The 22,509-nt window shown below is 38.6% G+C and overlaps 1 protein-coding gene and 1 long non-coding RNA gene across 31 annotated transcripts in view; one reads left to right on the plus strand and one right to left on the minus strand.

Moving 5' to 3' along the window:
* Positions 1–6,687, minus strand: part of LOC125388185 (uncharacterized) — a 45,902-nt gene extending 39,215 nt beyond the window's left edge. The window contains exon 1 of the long non-coding RNA XR_007228148.3: positions 6,183–6,687. This is a non-coding gene — a long non-coding RNA (uncharacterized LOC125388185). The remainder of the gene's footprint in view (positions 1–6,182) is intronic.
* Nrxn1 (neurexin 1) overlaps positions 1–22,509 on the plus strand; it is a 1,058,343-nt gene that overhangs the window by 380,984 nt on the left and 654,850 nt on the right. For 15 of the 30 annotated variants that reach the window (XM_087907280.1, XM_085690927.2, XM_087907277.1 and 12 more), the window contains 2 exons: positions 3,557–3,858; positions 7,016–7,177. In XM_087907280.1, coding sequence (XP_087763406.1) covers positions 3,557–3,858; positions 7,016–7,177 — 464 coding nt within the window. Of the gene's footprint in view, positions 1–3,556; positions 3,859–5,944; positions 5,990–7,015; positions 7,178–22,509 lie in introns of all 30 variants that reach the window. The other 15 variants (XM_085690899.2, XM_087907274.1, XM_087907282.1 and 12 more) reach the window with 2 other exon arrangements.

The raw sequence follows: 22,509 nt of genomic DNA on the forward strand, positions 1-22,509 counted from the left end.
GTATACAGACAAGAGGTTGGGTTCTAGCCTTCTGTGACTGTGTATCTTATAAAGTGGATGGTCATTTGGATCCTACAGATTTTATTATCTTAAGTAATGTACATGGAAGAGTGGGGTTAAAAGAAGGTCTTTAAAATATCTTCGGTCCAGAGATCTATTCAGAGTGACGGTAAAAGGTTAGAGGGGTGACATCCTAAAGTATAACTCACCATCTGTGAAACTGGCCTGGGAGCACAGTGCCAGTCAGAGATGCCAGAGCCGGTCAGCTTTCACCTTATCAGCCTTCTTGTCAATAATGGCTGAGAAGAAACCTATCAATAGCTTTATCAAAATTTGTTTTTTCTTCATTTTTAATTGTTATTTTTTGGCTGTAAAATGATATTTGAATATAAATTGATTTATTCATATGTATTTTAATGAAACTATCATTTATATTATTTATATAGTTTTCTGAAAGCTGTCTGTTTACTCTGCTCATTGTCTCCATCATTGGTCTTTTCAGTACTGATTTGTTGGAGAGCTTCCTGGATGTTGTGTTGTAATCTTTTTTAATTAATTAAATAATTAATTAATTAATTTTTGGTTTGTCTGTAGCTTTAGATCCTGTCCTGGAACTATCTCTTATAGACCAGACTGACCACAAACTCACAGAGATCCGCCTGCCTCTGTCTTTTGAGTGCTGGGATTAAAGGCGGGCGCCACCTCCGCCCAGCTAACTGTGCTGTAATTCTTTCCCGTTGATATGAAATGGAAATATATTTCTCAGATTTTTACTTAATTTCTTATACTTTTGTGGTATTCTTATACTTTTGTGGTATATATTATCAAAATAATATCATTTATTATTGATAAATGGATTTTGTTATTTTAATTTGGATTAATCACTATTTTAGTTCTGTTACATGATGTTTTATATACTTTCATGTCACAGTTTTTTGTCTTAAGAAAATTTTACAGTATTTTCCCATACTAATTTTAGCACTAGAGCAGCAAGAATTGATTTATTTCATTTTGTTTGTGTAGATAACTGAATATCCCAGCACTATTTATTACCTAATGGTCCTATCATTTCTCTTTACCTGAAATGCAGAACTTAATGTAAATTATCGACATATGTATTTAGAGCCATTTTTCTATTTTTATCCTTATCTTCCTATCCGTCTCAACCCCTTGTCTTACTTGTCATGTTTCTTGTGTGTACCAGTACATAGTGGGGCTGAAGTTGTCATATCTTTTCTGACATATCTTAACTATTTTGGCAGCGTTGCTTTCATACAGAACTTGGAAAATCCCCTTATTACTTCAACTTAAAACCCTTTGGGAATTCAGTTTCCCTGAATCTATAGATTTCCTGAATCTATACATTTCCTGGAATTAGCTAAAGGAACTTTCTTCTGCTACTACAAAGCCCTGTGCCCTTTCTAAGCCAGACAATTCCATGGATCATTTTGGTCTTTTCAATTACACAACCATAATTTGCTAATGTGTCATTATTGTCCTCAATTGCAATCTTTATAATGTTCACAGTGCCAACTCTAGTTTTCAGTGTACTGAATTGAGATACTAATAATGAGAATCCTCTCTCGCCGCCCCTCCCCAGTTTTGATGCTGAAGAGAGCATTTTCCTTTTCAAAATCAAATGTGCTGTAGGTTTTAGAATATTTGACACATTTTCTCCACTGAGGAGACAAAGGGGAGAACGGTGCTCCTTACCAACCTTGCCATGCACTCTTTCTGCCTTTGCCTTATGAACCCACACCACCAAAGGATCAGTGTCCCTGTCTCAGACCCTGACAGATTTAAAAGATGCTTAATTTCCTTCAGTGACATGACAACTACCAAGTGGGCAAATGAGCTCTAAATACACATTTTGTTGGTGCTTAGTTATTGAAACAGTTGTCATAGTAAACTCTCCTGGGACTCAGATATCCCCACTGAATCATTCTAAGGCAGGAAATAGGTCTGCTGTGATCATTGCACGTCACTAAAGAGCAGTACTCGATCTCCCATGTAGGAGGTGCCCAGTTCCCCTTAAGGTCACTTCTCCCTGTGAATCTGTTTCCTGTGACTCTCACTAGAACTTGGTCTGTTCTCCACGACTGCTAGTCTTTACTACTTGCTTGCCAGTACTCATTGAGGATGCTGGCAGGACTAGTGACAGGGTCTATCCATAGGTAGCTGCTTCAAGAAAGTTGAGTCGTCTGGCTTTGAAGAGCTGAAACCTTGAACTGGGTTCTGACTCTATGGCATGAATTAAACTAGCAAATGATAGTAGTCCTGAAAAATCAATGCCTATTAGGCTTGATGGCACGAACCTGTAATCCTCGTGCTCAGGAAGCTGAGAAAGTGGGATTGTTAGCTGGAGGCCAGCCTGGCCTACATAGTGACTGTCTTAAACAAAACAGAAAATTAGAGCAGAGAGGAAAAATCTATTGCCAGGGGAGGACTAAATCTCATGCTGGTTCCTGAATATTCCAGCATGATAATAGAGATGCTGTGTTACCAACAAAACAGATTTTTTTTTCGCCTTTTGTAGCAGTCATAATTATCTTTCTAGTTTATCATAAACTGATTTCTAACCATTAGGCCTCTTTTGTTGTTGTTTTGGATTTTTGTTTGTTTAGGATTTTTTTTTTCCCCGTGGTCGTTTTTATTTGCTTGTATGTCTCATCACACCTGCCATCCTTGCTTGGGAAGTCACGAGCACATTTGACTTACAGCTTCCTTTGGTTGCCTGGCTTTACTGGTGGGATAAGACTGCTCTTCCCAAATAGCCACATTTCTGTTTGATCTGTCTGGCATGTGGTGGAATCCACATTGTAACTTCTAAATATACTAAAGATGGAGCTATGTACAGAATGTGGAGACTTCATTTGCATGTTGCTTCTAAGATGTTGCTCTGGATCTCTTACCGGTTTCACAGCAGCCAGTCCTACCATCTGCTCGGGGAGACCAGCTAACCAGCCAGCTGACAGCAGCAGGCTTTTTATAACTACCTCCTCCATGAGGGCAGGAGTGCATACATACTCTATAGGGGATTGGCTTTTCCCAGATCAAATTTCTTCTTTTCCCCTTACTTAAAAAGCTGTATGGTCCTCCAGGGACAAAAATGCTCGGATCTTCATTGAGAATGATCTTTGAACATACATTTTTCCCTAAAAACTAATTCTTCAGTTGGATGGTACAAATGTGGCAGACCATGGAGTCCATTGTTATCAGCTGACAGGACCCATCCAATATGCATTCATGGTACATGGTTCATGTCCTAAAGATAACACAGAGCTGCCTTGTCCGATCAAAGCTCTTACAGTGATACTTAAAAATTAATTGAATTCTCAAGAATGCCACTTTTAGCTACTGTAGTTGATGATCCAGTACCTCAAGAGGTTCATTAAAAATTGTACAGCTACCTACAGCACGGCCTGAGTCTCAGCCGTGCTGTGGTCCTGAGTGTGTGTTAAGGAGAGTTCATCAGCTGTTGCATTTATTAAGGTCATCTATTAAGTGTCGTGTCACGTCCTTGCTGACTTACGCATGTCTGTCTGTTTCCCTCTAGGAAAGGAAGAGTACATCGCCACATTCAAGGGCTCTGAATACTTCTGCTACGACCTGTCACAGAACCCCATCCAAAGCAGCAGCGACGAAATAACCCTGTCCTTTAAAACTCTTCAGAGGAATGGACTGATGCTTCACACAGGGAAATCAGCTGATTATGTCAATCTTGCCTTGAAAAATGGAGCTGTCTCTCTGGTCATTAATTTGGGATCAGGGGCCTTTGAAGCGCTAGTGGAGCCCGTGAATGGAAAGTTTAATGATAATGCCTGGCATGATGTGAAAGTCACCAGGAATCTGCGTCAGGTAACAAAGCAGTGGATAAGACAGTAACCGCCGTTGTTACTCGCTACAGCTGTGCCTGTGGTTCCTACAGCTGTGTGGGGGAGGCCTTGAGAACCCCACCTCACGAGACAGGGCCTAGAGTTGCTCAGAGATTAGCTTTTTCTTCTGAGGTGAATTTTCCTGTCATACTTGAGCAGGGGCATATCTAGAAAGTTCTGGGGGGCCCAAACGCTATTTTAATACAACAACATATGGTTAGTTTCCAGAGGGCTGCCAGGATAACCCTGTGACCTGCCCTTTCTTTAATGTATGTGATTTTATTGTCATTTTAATTCGTTTTTTTCTTTTTAATATAAATTATAGTTTTCATAGTGGTCATTTGGAAGCATGCACATTGAGGTCATTAAATCACAGTTCCTTTTTTGTAGTTAAAAAATTTTTTTTGATCACTTGAGATTTTTATCAATCCCTACTTCCTCCTCTTTCGAACCCTAAAATGTGAAAATAAATTGTCCCTGAGGGGAAAAAAAATCTTGGGTGTAACCTATATTCTGAAGTTTTTGTTTATGAGGATGTTTTTGTTTTAGCACAGATGCTCAATCTACAAATAATATGGAAGGTCACTTCATCCTCTAGGTGACCACTTCCATTGGAATATATATATATATATATATATATATATACATATATATATACACAAATTATTACAGAAGCCTTTATGTGAGAAAATACCCACTCTTTACTGAATCTATGGGTCTATATATACTGTATGTTTTTAATGAGACATATACAGTATATGCAAAAAGCAGACTAGATTGCTCTTATATTTTGATCATTTTGAGTTTTAATTATTTGGAATTTTATATTATTATGTATCATTTTTTAAGTGTTGACAGTAACTAATTTTTGAATGGTAAATGCTAATCTCAACTAATATCCTTAATGTATTTGTTGTTTCTCTGAACAGTTGCAGAATGACCGAGTGTCTCTGGTTTTCATTTACTAAAATGGCCCTCTCTTTTCTGAGCTGTTAACTAACCTTTTCCTTCCCACTTCTGAAAGCCTTCAGCTATCTGAGATAGAGAAGCAAAAATAATCTAGGAGTAGAGATTTGATGCAATTGAGGCAGACAAGCAAAATTTAAAGATCACAAGAGTCTCCAAGGCCTTTGAGACGCCCAAGGACACGGGAGGAGCCACGTGCTTCCCACTGCTTTGGGAGAGGGCTACCCACAGTCAGTGTAGCTATAAACCATGGGTTTTCTGTAAGTCTGTCTCTTTGGTTTTCCGTTTTCATTTTTTTATCACTCACATACTCACCAAGAGACTGAGGCTCATTTGAAACGAGCACAGAAGGAAGGGGTGGGGAAGTCTCGATGAGCCCACTTTCTAGATTTGCCTTTGCTCAGGTTACAAAGCCAGATGAGAATGTGTAGCCCCAAGAAAAGAGAAGTTTGTGCAACTAGGGTGCATGCATGGCAGGACAGATTAGAAACAAGTCCATTCTACTCATTCTGTGTGTCAGGATCTTTGCTCTGTTTCATTGCAGTATACTGTGACCCTAAAGTCCATCAATATGACCGAAGGAAGTTTTGGAGTTGAGGAGGAGTCCTTGTGTGCTGTAAAATTGAGTAGCAGGGCAATGCCAACTGATTCCTACTAATTTGCCGGGGCTGGGTGTGGGTGTGGAGGGGGGACTATGATGGGCTTAGGGTGACAATGGCGAGCGGATAGGCTTCAGGCCTTTAAATGAATCCCTTGTAGATGTTTACAATGGCTCTCAGTTGTCCTCAGGAAGACAAAAGGAACGCTGCCTTGTGTCTGTTTCTGTCTAGTGGCAAGAGATGAACAAGGGCAGGAAAAGATGATCTCCTCTGTTGGAGGCCTATTTGTTAGTCTGCTTTTTTTCTTGTAAAATTTTTTTGCCCTTTTTCTATGTTACTAACATGCTTAATAACTAACATGTCATTCATGGAATGTTTCATTCTACTAACCGTTACCTGAATCAAAAAATGTACTAACATGGTAGAGACCATCATATTTTTTAAGTAACGATCGTTATTCTGTTCACAGTTTTTAATTTCCTTTCTCCCCCCTTCTCCACAAAGCACTCAGGCATTGGACACGCTATGGTAAACAAACTACATTGTTCGGTAGATATCATTCTAATTGTTTCTTATTTTGGGTTTGCCGTGTGTTTTCTTTCTTTCTTTTAACTGTAGACATCATTAACAAAAGAGGAACTGCGGTTGGTACTCTTCTGCTTACCTTGACCTCCTTCTTTCCATCCGTTGTTGACTTTCTTATTTTTTACCTGTTCCCGTCAACTTCTGTTTTCGAACTCACCTGTAGGGGCATCGTTAACGTTTCGAACGTTTTTTTGCATCCAGCTGTGGTTAACACGAGATAAGAAAATGGTGGCTGGCCCGAGTGACCGCAGGCTCAGCCAGTCTCTAACCATTCATGATGCATGGCATGGAAACTTGGTTTGGGAATGTTGGAGATGCCACACCCACTCATCTTTACGTCATCACTAAGCAGTTATCTTTCTCCTTTGGTTCTCCCCCCGTCTTCTTTCCTTTCCTTTCTGAACGTTCTGTACCTCCCGCATGCGCATCGCGAGTGCTGCTCCACTGGTTGTTTTGCCGCCTCGTCTTCCCTCAGCATGCCTCAGGCACTTGCATGCCCAACAATCGCTGCTCAGTAGTGCAAACAGTGACGTTGCTCAAGTAGCCTGCGCCTTTTCTGTTACCAAGGTGCACGTTGTGATTAGTGAATAACAGATGACTAAACTTACTAATACGTACACCAGCAAAACTAACCTAGGAGGCATTTTACTAACACCATTTTTGTGTCTGCTCAATAACTTTTGAGTTGCAGCAGGGATGATGCTGGCACTAGTTCACTGATCAGTTAACGCTCTAACTAGTTTAGACCTCTCAGGGCTAGCTGAATAGAATCCAAGAATAAACCTCAAACAGACATGAAAATGGGTTCCGCCATAGGGCTAAAACTGAAAACCAAACAAACAGAAAAAAAAAAAAAGCAAAACAAAACAAAACAAAAAAAAAGCAAAACAAAAAAAAAATAAAATAAACAAAACACAAACAGGCATACCCCAGGATTGCAGCATCTAGGTCTGAGTATAGCGTGTCCTTTCCCTGTGCTTTGTTATCTAGGTGACAATATCAGTGGATGGGATTCTTACCACAACGGGCTACACGCAAGAAGATTACACCATGCTGGGGTCTGATGACTTTTTCTATGTGGGAGGCAGTCCCAGCACAGCCGACCTTCCAGGGTCACCAGTCAGTAACAACTTTATGGGCTGTCTCAAAGAGGTAAATATCCATTTCATGGCACCCTTCTGAACTCACAATCTCATCTTTGCAGATCTGGACTGAGAGCTCCTTTACTGAAGATCTGATGTTCCCAGAGTGAATGGCACAACCTTAAATTCAGTCTTGTGTTGTTTATACAGAATGGGGTAAAGGGTAGCTCATACACCTCACTGAGGAATTAAACTCTGCTTCCCACAGTAGGCATTTTCCTGGAGAGGTTTGTATATGCTGTGAGAGGACATCCAACAAAAAGAGATTTTGGTCTAAAGTTATACCAAGGGCTAATAGTTTTGAGCCAACTGTCTGGGGGCATTTTGCGTACTGTGGTGGTTTGTTGGAGAGTTAAAGGGAAAGAAAAGAAAAAGGAAATAGTCTGTGAGAGGAAAGGAAATGGCATGCACAGTAACGTCAACATGGAGAACAAAATGAGGCTGCACAATGAAACAATTCTGTTGCTGTATTTTAACTGTGTCCCGAAGGCGGGAAAGCTGTGTCCTTTGTGATCTGGTAAGTCGACGTGATATTTACCTGGGGAAAATCAGAGCTGAGGAGAACAATTTCAGCCTCCTTTCTCAGCTGTCAGTGTCTGCTATAAATTTTCATAAGCTTGCGGTTCGTGGGGAAAGACCAGAAGGGCTTTGAATTTCAATTTTATATTCCATTAGAGCTAGAATTTTAAAAATCGATTCAGTCACCACAAGTTTTGTTTTCTGGATATTGGAGCATAAGTTTCCCCCTTGTTGCAAGGTGGCAATGAGGCGACGCATACTCGTAAGACCTAAAGTGGGACAATTATGAACTTGCAAGTTATTTAGGCACAGCAATCACTACTAAGAAGCAGTGCTGTTGTTCATTGTGTTCTATCAAAAACGTAATCATATAAACTTCATTGAATTATTTTTACTTTATATTTATTTTTCTCTCAATAGTGAGAAAGTCACTACTTTGTACTAAGTCATCAATGCTTGTCTTCAAAGTATTGTATCTGTTTCCCAATATATCTGTGCATGTGTGTGAGAGAGGGGGAGGGGAGAGGGGGGGGACAAGCAGCCCCAAGGGGGTTCAGAATTGCTACAATATAACAAGTGCATGCAGTTTTCCATGAACAGAATAGATCCATACATTGGCGTGAGGGAGATTGCCTCTCAGAAAGTGAATTATTACTATCTGAAGATATATATAATATCTTATATAGATGTATAAAATACATCTTAGGGTCTGTGTTACACTCTGTAGGCAATAATAAACTAACAAAATATCATCATGATAAAAACAGTATTAACCTTTCCAAGTCTTTTGTGCTTAGCATTATCCTAAAGGTGTCCAATGGCCGTCACAGTTCAGAGAGTAATTTACCATCTTTATGTTTTAAACAAAGAAATTAAGGCTCAGGAAAGGTAAATGACTTGCAGGAAGAGCCACAACGCTTACGTATTAAAACCCAAAGCTTGATTTTCTAATCATCTGTCCTGGTAACTACCATAGTTCACCATATCCTAGAAGTGTTTCTTAGGTCACGGATGTTGAAGATTGCACATACGAGCTCTCAATTTCATTAAAAGCAGAAGCAAGCTCTAGAAATGTATAATGCAGTATAAGAACTTACAGCGAACGTGCTCATTTGAACTGAAAAAGACTGACCTGAGTGTGAGTTCCCGTGGCCAATGAGGACACAGAAGCCAAAAGTGTGAGTCTGGATTCACTAGGATTTGGACAGGCAGGAGATAAACACAATAGCTCAGGATCAGGGAGAGACAGAGTCATTGCATACTTTGACTTAACAAATAGGTTCCTGAAAGCCTTTTCCTTCAGTTCCTAAGTACTCACCCCAAGGTGTAGCGTTTATCTCCACCATTCAATCAGTCATAGGCCATGTTTTATCTATGGAAAGTGACCCTTGGGTTAAACTGGAGAAAGTCAAAGTACTTCTAGGCAGAATGTAAATCTAGCTGAAGGGCATTTTTGGGCATCCTATGAAAAATGAGGGTATCTGTAGTACTGGGTTCCTCTGAGACATATAACATTCTCCAGTTCTCCAGTGAGCAGGCACATTTTTGTGTTTGTAAAGCTGCAGTAAACTCCCTTCACCTGAAATAGTAATTTTAAATTAAGTGGTGCTTCAAACAAACATCTCTACTGTTTAAATGCTCATACATTGATAATCTCAGCATTCATCTTTTTATATTAACAATCACAAACAATATGACAGAAAGAAAAAATAATAAATCCATATGGTCTTTCAAGCATCCTCCCTTAACTAATAGTACCTAAAAGAGGATTTGTTCTCTCCTCTCTTTCTGTAGATTTTACATAGAAACCCTTTTGACTTATGAGTGAACCCATCTTTCTGCATTCCAGAAACTGGGGAATTTGCTCGGAGCAATAGCTGTGATGTTTTGAAATGTTGTGCCTTGTATTTCACTTGATTTCCTTCCAGCACACTAAAGGTTGGAAGGGTGTAGAGATACAACCAGTTTATACATTTAGAAAATATTCCATTGGAGGACATTTTGCTAGTTCATAGCTTCCACCTATATTTGACTCTTTTATAATAGCCCACTCTTTCTGTTTCTGAAAGGAAAGAGTGAAAAGGTGCCATGGATTTTGAACTAAATCACCTTGCTAAAGGAAGGTCAGCTTTCTCGAGTTTGTGAATAGAGAGGATTATGCCAACATTCATTCTCTTGTTTGTTTTCCTAAACCCTGGTTTAAAGTTCCTAGCCAATAGCGTACTCCATTCCTAATACCTTAATTACAACTTCATTTATTGGCTTTTTATATTTTTATTTTCAGTGCAGTTCATAATACCCCTTAGGAAGTCACTCCTGTAGGAGTGTCTAAGGGCACCTAGTCTGAAGCCACAGAGAACATTTTGGAGTGGAAATACTCGGCACCCATTCTCTGAGGGCTTTGAAAGGAATGAAGCAGATATAGAGGAGGCCATGCTAGGGAGCAGTGAGGGAGAGCGCAGGATCAGCACCCAGCTTTCAGACAAAGGGAGCAATGAGAGACAATGCAGGATCAGCACCCAGCTTTCAGACAAAGGGAGCAATGAGAGACAATGCAGGATCAGCACCCAGCTTTCAGACATAACATATCTGATTGGATAATGATGGCCTCGTTGTGATCCATGCTAATTATCGTAAAACTAGAGATGGCGTACTACATTTACTAATTTATACCCTCATTGTTTAAAAATTAAAGTACAAAAGAAATTTCTCATCATATAGAAGTTATTTATAGTTTAATTCTCTTTAGTGACATCTTAATTTTTCTTTGATATTTATAATGGTAAATGAGACCTAGGCGCACTTTTAACTACTAGGTGACAAAAAGAAAGTTAATTTCATTAAAGTGACAAACAAATTTCAAAATAAAATAACAATGTGTAAAATACTAATTTGTTGAAAACGAGAAGATCTCTTGAACAGCCAGGAGAGAAAAGAATTTCTTTTGTAATAGTTAAACCTAGTCACAAACGACTTAAAAAGTCATTGGAGATAATGACCTTCCCAGACTTAAGGTTTTGGAAAGGCAAAGGAAAATTGTCAACGGTGATTAGTATTATACACATACCACTCTTGTAAGATTGGACATAGGCCTTGAGAAATACACTTTAAAATCATATTGTAGTGAAAACAGCCCCAATTCTCCTTTGCAAGAATGCTTGTTCATATTCTTTCCATTTTTGAAAGCACCATTTAAAAGCTAAATTACATTTTCTCAGAATGTATTATAAATTTAAATTTATTTTTTTCTAGTGAAGTGTATTTGAGTAACAAATAGGTACAAAAGGGAGAAAAGGTGAGAAGCTAAGGAAAGAGGAATCTTGGCATTTGCATAAGATGTTTGGGGGCATCTGAGGACCCTCCAGCACCACCCACTTAATTTGAGCACTTGAAAAGCATTTTCTTGGAAACAAGTACTGGAGTTTTGTCCTAATGTGCTCATTAGAGGACGCATTTCAACCACCAAAGATTGGTGAAAATCTCACCAATACATGTTTTACCCCAATATGTTGGCCATAAGGACTTGGAGAGTAAAAGGTCCCGCAGTGTTAGTAGTGCCTCTCCCATTAATTCTTCCTGTCCTTAGCTCCTGCATTTTTGTATTTCTTAATTTCTTTGTATCCACAAAACACTCTGAAACACCTGCTTCCCTCCTGCAGAGTGGACATTATTTAGCATGGCTTGCTAGTTAGGAAAGGAAACTAAAGAAGGGGGAAATGATTGTGTACGTGAATAAAACACCTCAGAATGCCTTATCTGAAGTGTGTTTTCAGACACCCGTGCCTGCTGCAGACTTTTTAATCAGTTGCTGCTGTGGAGACTCTGCCTGTGCGAGGTCATTTAAAATGCTGCCTCTCAAACCAGCGTGGAATGAGCCCGAGGAAAGATGTGTGAGAGCAAAGAAAGCGGAGTGAATGCTGGAGGGAATTAAATCCCTACTGAAAATTTCATCAACCTAATTAGGTCAGCTCAGCCTTTAATTACACATAGAGATTTTTTATCCCTAGAAGTCTGTAGGAAGACCGAAGGTGGATAAGGTTCAGGAAATACCCCATCTTACAAAAAAGAATTTTCCCTCTTTGTGAAAAGAGAAAATGGCTGATTCTGGAGTGCAGGGTGGTGGGGGAGGGTCCCTTCTGAGGCGTGCAGAGACCACACCCTTTTTCTTGGACCTAGTCAGTCTCAGCAGTTAGAGGGAAGTGTTTCCTTTACACAGAGGCCTCTTAGCTCTTCCTTCCTTTGGACAACGGAGGGTGTCCAAAATTGTGAAGGTTTCTTCCTGTCTGTGGTCAACCCATCTCATCTAAGTCCCTCCTTCCGGTCGACTTCCTGCACTGAGACGGAAATCACTAAATATAAGAGCAAAATTCCACCACAGATGGTACATTTTAGGCTATTTTTTCTTATTCGGAAATAAGGTTCTTTTTATGACCTGTTGGAGAAATTGTAGTGGCAGGAACTTGGAGAACAAGGGGATGTTCAGGGATGTCGGCCAGACACAGGATGTAGATCTGGGCGGGTCCCACCTCATAGGTTGTCCCCTCTGATCCAGAACTTATCATCCTCTGAATGTCGGCTGGAAGTATTTTACAATCCACTTAGACTGACCCTCTCATGTGCTTCCTTGACTCTTTAGGAAAGGGTTGCTTCTTACTTCTCTACTTTCTCCTAGGAGTTTCTCACACATTTCGAATATTTCTGGGCAATCTGTTATCATATGATTTATGTTAATATTCTATTGATTTGGATAATTTGTGTTAAATGAACTATTTTAAGTTAAGTGTTACTAACGCATGCAAGATTAATTACTTAGAGGAAAATATAGAGGAAGCTTAATATAGTCTTGTGCCTGGCCTTGTTGATATCTGACTGTCATTATAGCTACAGAGTCTTTTCCCTAAGTGTCTCCACGCTAGACTAGATGTTCACAGGATGTCATTTTGGTGGTTTAGCTGGAATGAGGGAGTTCACGGATCAGGTGCCTTCTCACAAAAGCCGTTGTTTGTCTGTCAGTTGAGTTCCCTTGTGTTCCAGTCTGTCTGGGGATAAAAGATTCTCTAGTGATCTTGGGTTGTTCTCCAAGAACCGTGTCTTGATTTACTGACTTGGACAGTTTAGCTTGGACAAATTAACTAAATTGGTCTGTACCATTTTTATAGATCTAAAACCAAGTTTTCTCCACCTAATTTTAAGCACAGAATATTATCACTTTTCGTTTAATATTTTTATTATAGAATTTAACCAAATATTTGTAGGAATATAAAAAAATTTACAAATTCTTACGTATCATCTGATTTTCCACAGTCACAGATCAAGAATAAGGAACCAGAAAGGCAGCAGTGTAACAAGCACTTAAATGTTTCTTTCAGACACTACCTGTAACGTCTCAAGAGTGTCCTAACAGTTGTGTGACTAACAGCACAAGGGACACACAAAACTAGAATTTACTTTTAAAATAAAGTAACAAAATTCAGTGTAATCAGCAATTTATAAGAGAAAAAAGTTTCTAATATTCTTCTATAGTATGGCATTTCCACATGAAATCAAACAGAAAAATACATTCATTTTTTGGTGCTTCTTGTGTCCAATAGAACCACTCAGAGCTGGACAGTGGTTAGATATTAACACTGCCTCTATCAGACTGAGGAAGATATGGTGACTTAGGGTCTTAGATAACTGGCCAAACAGAAACCAGTTACTAAGTAGCTAAAAGCTAGAGCCCAGAGTCAAAGGAATCCAACCACAGGCTCCTTGCATTTAGCTGCAGTTCTTTCCACAATACAGTGCATCCTTTACTTCTTTTCTTTCATTTCCAGGGTTTTTATAAACTTGACATTAGGTGGAATTACAGTCATATGACTCTTTATGGGGAAGAAAGCAAACGACTGCCTGAATTTGCAGGCGTTTGGAGAAGGGAGACCTAAAGGTGAACAACAGCAGTAGAACTCTTTCCTACTCTGGTAGCTGCATGCCTGCCCTCATCTAAGGGTTTACATGAGCTAACACAGGCCTCCGTACTTCTCTGTATGGTGTAGCCAAGCACACTAATAAGAACGCTTAGGACATGCATTTGGATGTGCTCTCTAGACTTTGATGAAGCTAGCTTCTGTGCATTGCAGCCATGGAGAACAGGGGAAGAAACAATTGGGGCAAAAACCAGGCATCTTGCCATAGACCCTCCTCTTTGAGACTGGACTCAAGGAGTCCCATCTGCTCAGGTCCCCAAGGAATCGGACCTCAATCCTTTAGTCCACAAAGCATCTGGTGAGTTCTTGCCTGGAATGCAGCTTTTTGAACACCCCAACTCCCTTCCAGGGAGCCACAGATTTTTATTTCCCATCATTTTCGGCAGAAGCCCCATAGCCTGGAACTGCATCAGCAGTTGGCATAATGAATTGTAGTGCTTTTAAATACCAAGCTGGCATAACGTGGTCTGTTAGGGGGCTCAGTGACATTTTAATTGTAAGTACTTGATGTATATTATAGAATATGACATTTTTCAGCCCAACAGAAAGCAGGCATTAACAATGACTAACTCTGAATATTGACCACTGATTTCCACCTCCACTGAGCAGTGCATCCTGTTTAAATTAAAGAGTGGTATTCACATGTGTGAATCCAATGACTTGTTTTTAAATTTACTTTCATTAAATAAATTTATATACATACATACATCAGACTTAGTGTATACATTACACGGGACACTTGTGGTAGTCAGAGGACAAGTTACAGGAATCAGTTCTCTCCTTTCATTTTATGAGTCTGTTGGCTTGAATTCAGGTCTTCAGTAAGAGTGGGAAATATCCTTTACCCACTGAGCCATGTTGCATAAACCAATTCATTTTTAGTCAATATCTACCATGTCCCAGGCTCTGTGCTGGGGCCTGAAAAAACATTGATAAAGATAACTGTTCAACCAAGAATCTATATGAAGAGCCAGCAGAGCAAGATTATAAAACAAGCCCCATAACAGAGGCAAAACAAGTCACTCTTGAAATAAAGCACAGTTGTGATTAACAGTGCCCAGGAAAACTAGCAACTAGTTCAAAAGAAGGTATGACGTAATCTGACTTACCCAGCTGCATGTTGGGATGATGCTGATGAAACAGAAGAAAAACGGTGGTGGTAGTAGTGGTTAGTGTTAGTGGTAGTGGTATTACTGGTGGTGCTAGTTGTAGTGCTGGTTGATGGTGGTGATATTAGCGGCTGGTGGTGGTGGTGGTGGCAGCAGTGGTGGTGGTGGCAGAGGTGGTGGGGGTTAGCTCTACCACCAGAACTGGAACACAATAGGAAGCTTACAATGAACTGAGTGACCATGTAGCATGATGCAAGCAAAAGGATGGTGAATTTATGTGGAAATGAAAGTTTATAACTTTATCAAGGCTTCTCACATTAAGGGAAAAACCTGAAATTCACATAAAACAAAATGAGTAATTTTTAAAATTTTTTGTTATGAGATGATATACCCTTGTCTTTTTTCTCTGGATCGAAGTGTTTATGTTTAGAAGAAAATTATTTCTGTGTACTGTAATTGGTGTTGTTTTTTACTCCCCAGATAAATCACCATTATTGAAACACACTTAAAACAAATTAATTACTTTAAAAAGAAAATAATTCTGCTATTCAGAAGCATGTTATTTTGAGTAATAGGAAAATGATATTCTAATGTTTGTTGAGTAAATACTCTGTACACAGAGGATTGGTGGCTCTGGTGCTCAGCCCATCAGCTCTACATATTGTGGAATTCTACAGTAGGGCTTTTTTGTTTTTGAATATCTAGAGGTATAGAGTTATTAGGGTATGATTATGAGTTATTGAGGGCTTCTAGGGTTACTAAGGGTACACAGTGAGTAGGAATCTGCTATGATTGAGAATATGGGGTGGCTAGAGACTTAAAAGGCTTAGAACAATTATGTTGTCACGACAGATCTATCTGATCTAAGTCATAGAGCCTAAATTATCTTTTTAGTATAATCATGTTTTCTGAGCCTTAGGTTCTAATTTTTGAATTAAATGGGGGATAAAAACGGCCTGTTGTGAAAAAAAAAACTAATTGCATTAAATTGGTTAAGGAGGATAGCTTTAGAATGAGACAGACCTCAGTTCAAAACCAGTCTCCCAAGACTCAGTTGCAAATATGACCCTAGATAAGACGGTTAAAGCTTCTGGACTTCCATAATCATGGAATAATATCCATGATTTTGGAATAGTTGGTGCCTAAAGAATTGGGTGCCGTTAGGTCAGACGCTCTGAGAGCAGTGCTGGTGTCCTGCAACCCCGCAGCAGCAAGTCTGCAGAGCTGTTATCTTGTAATGCGGTGAGCACTGGCTAGAACTGTCCTACAGAGAGGGTTACTCATGTGAGTATGGACAGCTACACGGGGCCTCACACAATGAGTGACCCATTCCTTATTGATTATCTTGTTACCATCTTAAGCTTCTTAGTAACTTACTTTTGGTGCTGGGATTCACTTCCAAGTTGCATCCTAGTCCTTGATGCTGTCATTTCCCCCTGATTCTGAACAGTCTGCAGGTTGTCCCCACTACCAATGAGTTTCTGAGGTTCTGTTACATCATCTAGATTAATATTTTCCCATTTAGCTGCCCCAAACTTTTGATAAGAGACTGGATTAAGTGTGGAGTCACATCTTATTTTTAACATTATTAAGGCTGCATAACTAATATGCCAAAGTTAGAATTGTGTTTCTTATCTCTGTTCACACTGTGGTTTCATCTTTTGTTGAAACAGCTACCTTCTCACACAGCAGAAATTAGGAAAGATAATTGATAATCCAAAAAGGTTTTAGAGAATACGAGTATTTGTTAAACTGAATTGGAAATTGAGAAATAGTCTTTTTTTTAAAGTCCTCTAATTTTCAAGGATGATGTCAGCATATTTCAATTAAAATTACTTCAAAAAAAATCATTGTTTTCCTTTTCTATATTTACCACCTATAGAGTCGAATCTTGTGAGCCTTAAATATTTATTCAAAGGTTAAATTGGCATTATGTAGAGTATGCTTCTCCTCAAAGTCCTCAAGCTAAGCCATGTGGGTAAAATTTGAAATCAATCAAACCATCAAATTGATATTATTTTAAGTTTTTTAAAGGTTATTTAGGTTATTATGTATTATATATATATATATATACACACAAACAATTTCTGATAAAAGACATTCAACTAAATGTTGTGATGTCTAATTCAGTCTCTCACTAGAAAGGAAGCCCATGAAGAGCTTGGTGTCCAGGTAGAAATTTGTTCCATACTGTCTTAACTGTGGTGTTTATGATCACCAGAACAGCAATTCCCTTGGTTTCTTGAAGATGGCAAACTCATTCCCCTCCCCAGGTCCAGTAAACCCATCTGTATGTTAGTAAGATTCCTGATGGCTTCAAATACACTAGAACATTTGAGAATCACCGAGCCATAGCACCTCCGCTGCTGGGTAGCATTGATATCCTTGGTCATTTGCTATTTCTATGCTTGCTCAATACTGTCCTTAACTAAGAGAGGGAAGATCTCAACTGCGATGCAGATCTGAATTTTAGAGAGATTCAAATGCACAACTTAGTCCCTGAGGGGTGGCCCTGTGAATACAGTGAGAGTCTCAAAATCGCAACATTAGATGTCTCACTTGAAGTCTCTGAAGACTTGGTCTTCCTTCAGAGATTACATCCAGAGTGCTTTTACATGGTTGAACTGAAGGTAGATTAACCATGAAAAGATCGTGAATGTTCCCCAACAATCCACTCTAACTACTGCTGTGATTTGAGGACAAATTGTATTTACTCCCCAGGTAATATGCATTTGAATCTTAAGTACTTGGAATTAAACTTATAACAACTAAAATAGAAAGTCAACATATTTTAATAACAAATTAAACCAGGGTTCATATGCCTTCATTTGATCAGAGTAATGTTTTCACAGCACAGTTCTAACTCATCTTGCAGGTTTGCTTGTGTGAATTGTCTCTTATGCATGGTAATATTCTAAGGGCAAATGCCTTATACACTCTGCTTTTTGTTTCGTAGACCATTGTTTATGTAGGATTATTTTACTTCACACAATTTGCTAACTCAAGCAGATTTATACGTTTCTTTCCATTTTAATGGCTTTTTAGTATAATGCATTATGCCCTTAAGGAAGCAAACTCTTCCTTGGCTATAAAACAGACAGTGCGAGATTTGAGGTGTTAAGGAACTATTTTGGGAATCACTGCTTCTTCTGCCTTGAGATTTTATTTATACAGCACCCCCTAGAGGCATCTACGAAGTATGCCACCTCCTGAAACAGTGCTGACCTACAGTTAGTCTAATGACAAAATGTATAAAGGATATATTTGGCTAACACAAATATCAACACTGTTATTTTGAGGGAAAGGGGGAATACAGTGTTTGCTTTCATACAAGAGCAACTATGTTGTAGACAAGGGAGAACTTAATAAGAAAGAGAAAATATCAGAGATGTTTCAAAAACAAAGTAAAGAGTTTATTAATACTGTAAGTAAAGTATAAACTAAAAAAGCAAAATCTCCTTCCCTTTTTCTAATCTAGAATCTAATCTAGTGATTCTCCCCTTCCTAACTCTTTAGCTCTTTAACAGAGCTCCTCATGTTGTGGTGACCCCCTAACATAAAATTATTTCTTTGCTACTTCATAACTGTAATTTTGCTACTGTCATGAACCATAATGTAAATATCTGATATGCTACTCCTGTAAAAGGGTCCTTTGACCTGCAAAGGGGTCAAGACCCACAATTTGAGATTGCTGATCTAATAGACTCTTAGAATCTGCGGCCAGAGGGCTGAGTCAGCAATTGGGAGGGCTGGGGACTGCTGTAGAGAACCTAGGTGTGGCTCCCAGCACCACATGGCAGCTCACAATCACCTGTTACTCCAGTTACAGGGGACACATACCCTCTTCTGGAGTTTTTGGGATCCGATCACACATGTGCTATCAATACATACTTAATAAATAAATAAATAAATAAATAAATAAATAAATAAATAAAATGCATAAATTAAAATAAATAAAGCCAAAATTTCCAAGAAACTCATTTTAGATGTTCTCAAGAACTAGTAAGTTATAACCACAAGGGCATAGAAAGTATAATCTAAGCAATGGGAAGAATTTGACACTCCAATCTTCCTTCAAGCAATACTTAGGGCCTCCAAGCTGTAAGACCGGTCTCTGCCTTCTTCTTTCCTTCCTTCCTTATTTGTTTTTCTCTCTCTTTCTCTTCACTCTTAAATCTTCTTTTTATATATTTTTTGAGTCTTATAGAAAAGGGGAAATTCGGGGGGTGGGGGGAACAGATAGTATAGGAAAAGGTAAAATGTCACCCAGTTGGAAAAATACTCTAATGCAGGAAAAGGGATATTCTTTTCCTTTTAGTCAAATTTTTTAAAAAAGTATTATTGTTCTGGGAGAATGAGCAGGAGTTCTACTACCTTAGCAGATGCATCTTGTTCAGTACAGGATTATCCATTAGTGTAGGATAGCTCTCTAGGGATTATCCATTTTCAACAATGCAGATTTACAGTTGTTGCATAAGCCAACTTTTTTCTTGTCATCACACTCTGGAAACCACTATTCTGACTCTTTTGGCTTGTTTGTTTTTGTGAGGCATAGTATTCTAGACACCTCTTGAAAGTGAAGTCACACACTGTCTGTCTTTCTGTGATGGACCTACCCCATTGAGCATAATGAAACGCTTGCCACATAATGCAAGATATGTCAACTCAGAGATGCATCTTACAATATTGTCATAGTATATACCACATTCATGTATGTATGTATGTGTGCACTTACAAGTATGCGTCTAGTGCACATCATGTGGATGCGTGCACATACGTGTGTTTTGTGTGTGTGTGTTATGATAGAGAAACAGAGAGACAGACGGAGGGGTGGAGGACGAAAGGAAAGAGGGGGTAGTGACCTGGAAAAGACAGGGAGAAAAGAATGCTTTCCTTAGTAATTACCAGAATACAGATTTTCTGAGAATACTTTAAAGATAAATTAAAAATGTAAATACTAGGAATTGCTAAGAAAGCTATTAACAGGAGTAATAATCATTCAGACAAAAAGTGAACACTGTGTAACCTTCAGCGACATTTCGAGGAAGCAGTAGGGGAAACCTGCCCACTCTGTCTTTTTCTGTAATTGGGGTGTCATTGATTTTGCCAGGTGCTGCAGTCCCTCTCTGTGTATGCAACTCAGGATGTCACGTTTGGTTAGTCCTCAGATACTACAGCTGAATTTCTTGAGCCACACTATTGATGAATTTTCCAAATGTGGTTGGAACCCAATAGATTTCATGAAATACCAGCTTTTCAAAAAAAAAAGTTTATAGAAATTTAAAGACCAAAAGATGAGCATTTGGTCTTGCTCAGAGAGAACTGAAAATCTAATTGGTGTATTTTGTCCGTGGACCCTTCTCCTTCTCTCTGTTTGTGCCATGATATAAGCAGCTCTTCTCCAACATGTGCCTCCCGTCTTCTAATCAACAAGGCCTTAGGAGCAATCCATCCTGCTGGGTGTGGACTGAACCCCTAAATCTATCAGCCTACCTGATTGCTCGTATATTCTATCACACTCATGACAGGCTGGCACAAGATCTGACAGGGAAGCCTCAAAGCCCTTGCTTGGGTATTTCTGAGGCTATGTTCAGCCTGATCAACTTCTAAACATAGGAACCTCTGTACCACTTTCAGTTTACCTATAACTTCTCTCTTAGGGAGAAATTTATAAAGAAATCTATATCATTTTCTAAACTTAAATTATTAATAATAATAAAAAGGAAAAAACAGAAATTTATCAGCATTTAATAAATGAACATCTGAATTTTACACCCAAAGAAAGAAAGGTTCATTATTATTTTTGATGATATCTCTGACCACTCAGAGTCCCTTCATATATTCAATAGGTTCTCTAACAAAAAGGTACACATGCTGGTAAAAGAATCAAAAACATCCCTAAGATTTCTACTCCAAAATTTTGGTACACAGATAAACTCAGAATGTGAAAAGACATTTCTTTTCTTTGCCAGGTGTCTAAATGTCAGAATCTTCTGTGTCATTTTCTCTGCCCTTATGCTTGTGAGAACGTTAATGATCACCAGACTGAACAAGGTTAGCTTGACCTTCCTGTCTGTCATCATCTGAACAGCAAATGTCATATGGTCTTGGAGGAAGAGCTTGCATTAGCTGTTTGTTTAGAAATATTTCTTCCAGGTTGTGATGTTTCATTCAGGTGCACACCACTGTGTTGTCTCATATCATTGCTGATCATTGGCACACACACACACACACAAACACACTCACAGAGCGAAGCAGATCATGGCCATTTGTTCAGCGTATTTCTTTCAATATTAATTTTCTAATTGTGACTAAATTCTGTGGGATATATTTTATCTATCACGAAAGAATATAACCATAATAAAGTAGAACTCCAAACACCCATATTATGCATGACCTAATAATTCCAGATGGGAAAAACCTCCTTACTGCCAAATGTTTTTATTTTCAATAATGTACTTTATGTGAACAGTTAGTTTTGCTTTTAGAGGTAGGTCCATTGTTTCTAAAACATACTTTGTTCCTGATTCTCTCCTAAAGCTCTAAGTAATTAATGACATTAATTCCTCCTGAAAGCTATCATTTGCTTTCCTCTATTTAGTTTTTCATCCATCATTTTCCAATATGCATTCAACTTCCTTCAATTATGATTATAGTTATCGAGATGACTGAAATCCACCCCTCCAAATGACAAAACAATTATTCACCCTTTACACCCTGCTTAAAATGCATTAAATTTCTATCCACAACTGGAATTATAATGCATTTTCTAACTCTTATAGGAAACATCCCAGCATTTCTGATTATTTCTTTTTCATCAGTTGCAACTACTTGAACTTCAATTAGCAATACAAGCTTTGCAATCATGTATTTTCTATTCTAATAAAGAAATTATTATTTTGTTTCTGAGATGTTGACTCAGGGTATTCAGTGAAGCAGGCTTCCTTTAAATTACTTTTATTTCTCATTTTTCCTTATCTGAAAATTCTCCTTTCATGCAGTGCCCTCCATGTTTTTCAAAACATATTTCCAAGTAAGTTCTCTTTATTACATCCTAATCTTCATGTAAACAAATATTTATTACAATCCTGGTGCTGTAGTTCAATGGTACAGAGCTTGCCTATCATGCAGGGGGGGGGCCTATATGACAACTACTATTACTCCTACCCCTGAAAATGAATAATCAAGAATATATATAGTAAATTTAGTGCTCTTGTCATTGCTGTAGATAGAAACATTCTTCTCAAATAGTGTGACAAGTAGATGTGAGGTCTGATTTGGACAGGTAGACACATTTGTCTGTCATTTCAGCACATAATGACTTCTAAAGGTTCTCTGTACTTAGCCCCTGCGGATTATTGATTTTTGTAACGTGTGAACATTTATACAATCTTCTCAGTAAGATCACTGTGTAAGAATGTGGGTGGTTTATTCTATGGGCTCTAGCCCAACACTGTGAAGAATTTATTTGTGGAGATGAAGGTCACTTTCTGTGTCTATTCACCTCTATCTGTAAAGCAGAGAAAAAAATGTGTCTGCCTTCTGGCATTTCTGCAAGGATTCAATGAGACTGTCAATATGTCTTAGAGAAAATAGAATAGTTAAACTTAAAGGCAATAAGTGTATAGAGAGATGAAGTTGGGACACTTTAGAATACGACACACTCTTTACAATTAATATTAAGGAAAAGATTTCAGTGTTTCCTTTTTGAGCCTGTTGTTTTTAAATTCTTATTCAAAGACTCAGAG

This window comes from Myodes glareolus, chromosome 6, assembly GCF_982192425.1.
Source record: "Myodes glareolus chromosome 6, mMyoGla1.1, whole genome shotgun sequence".
NCBI classification, from domain to species: Eukaryota; Metazoa; Chordata; class Mammalia; order Rodentia; family Cricetidae; genus Myodes; species Myodes glareolus.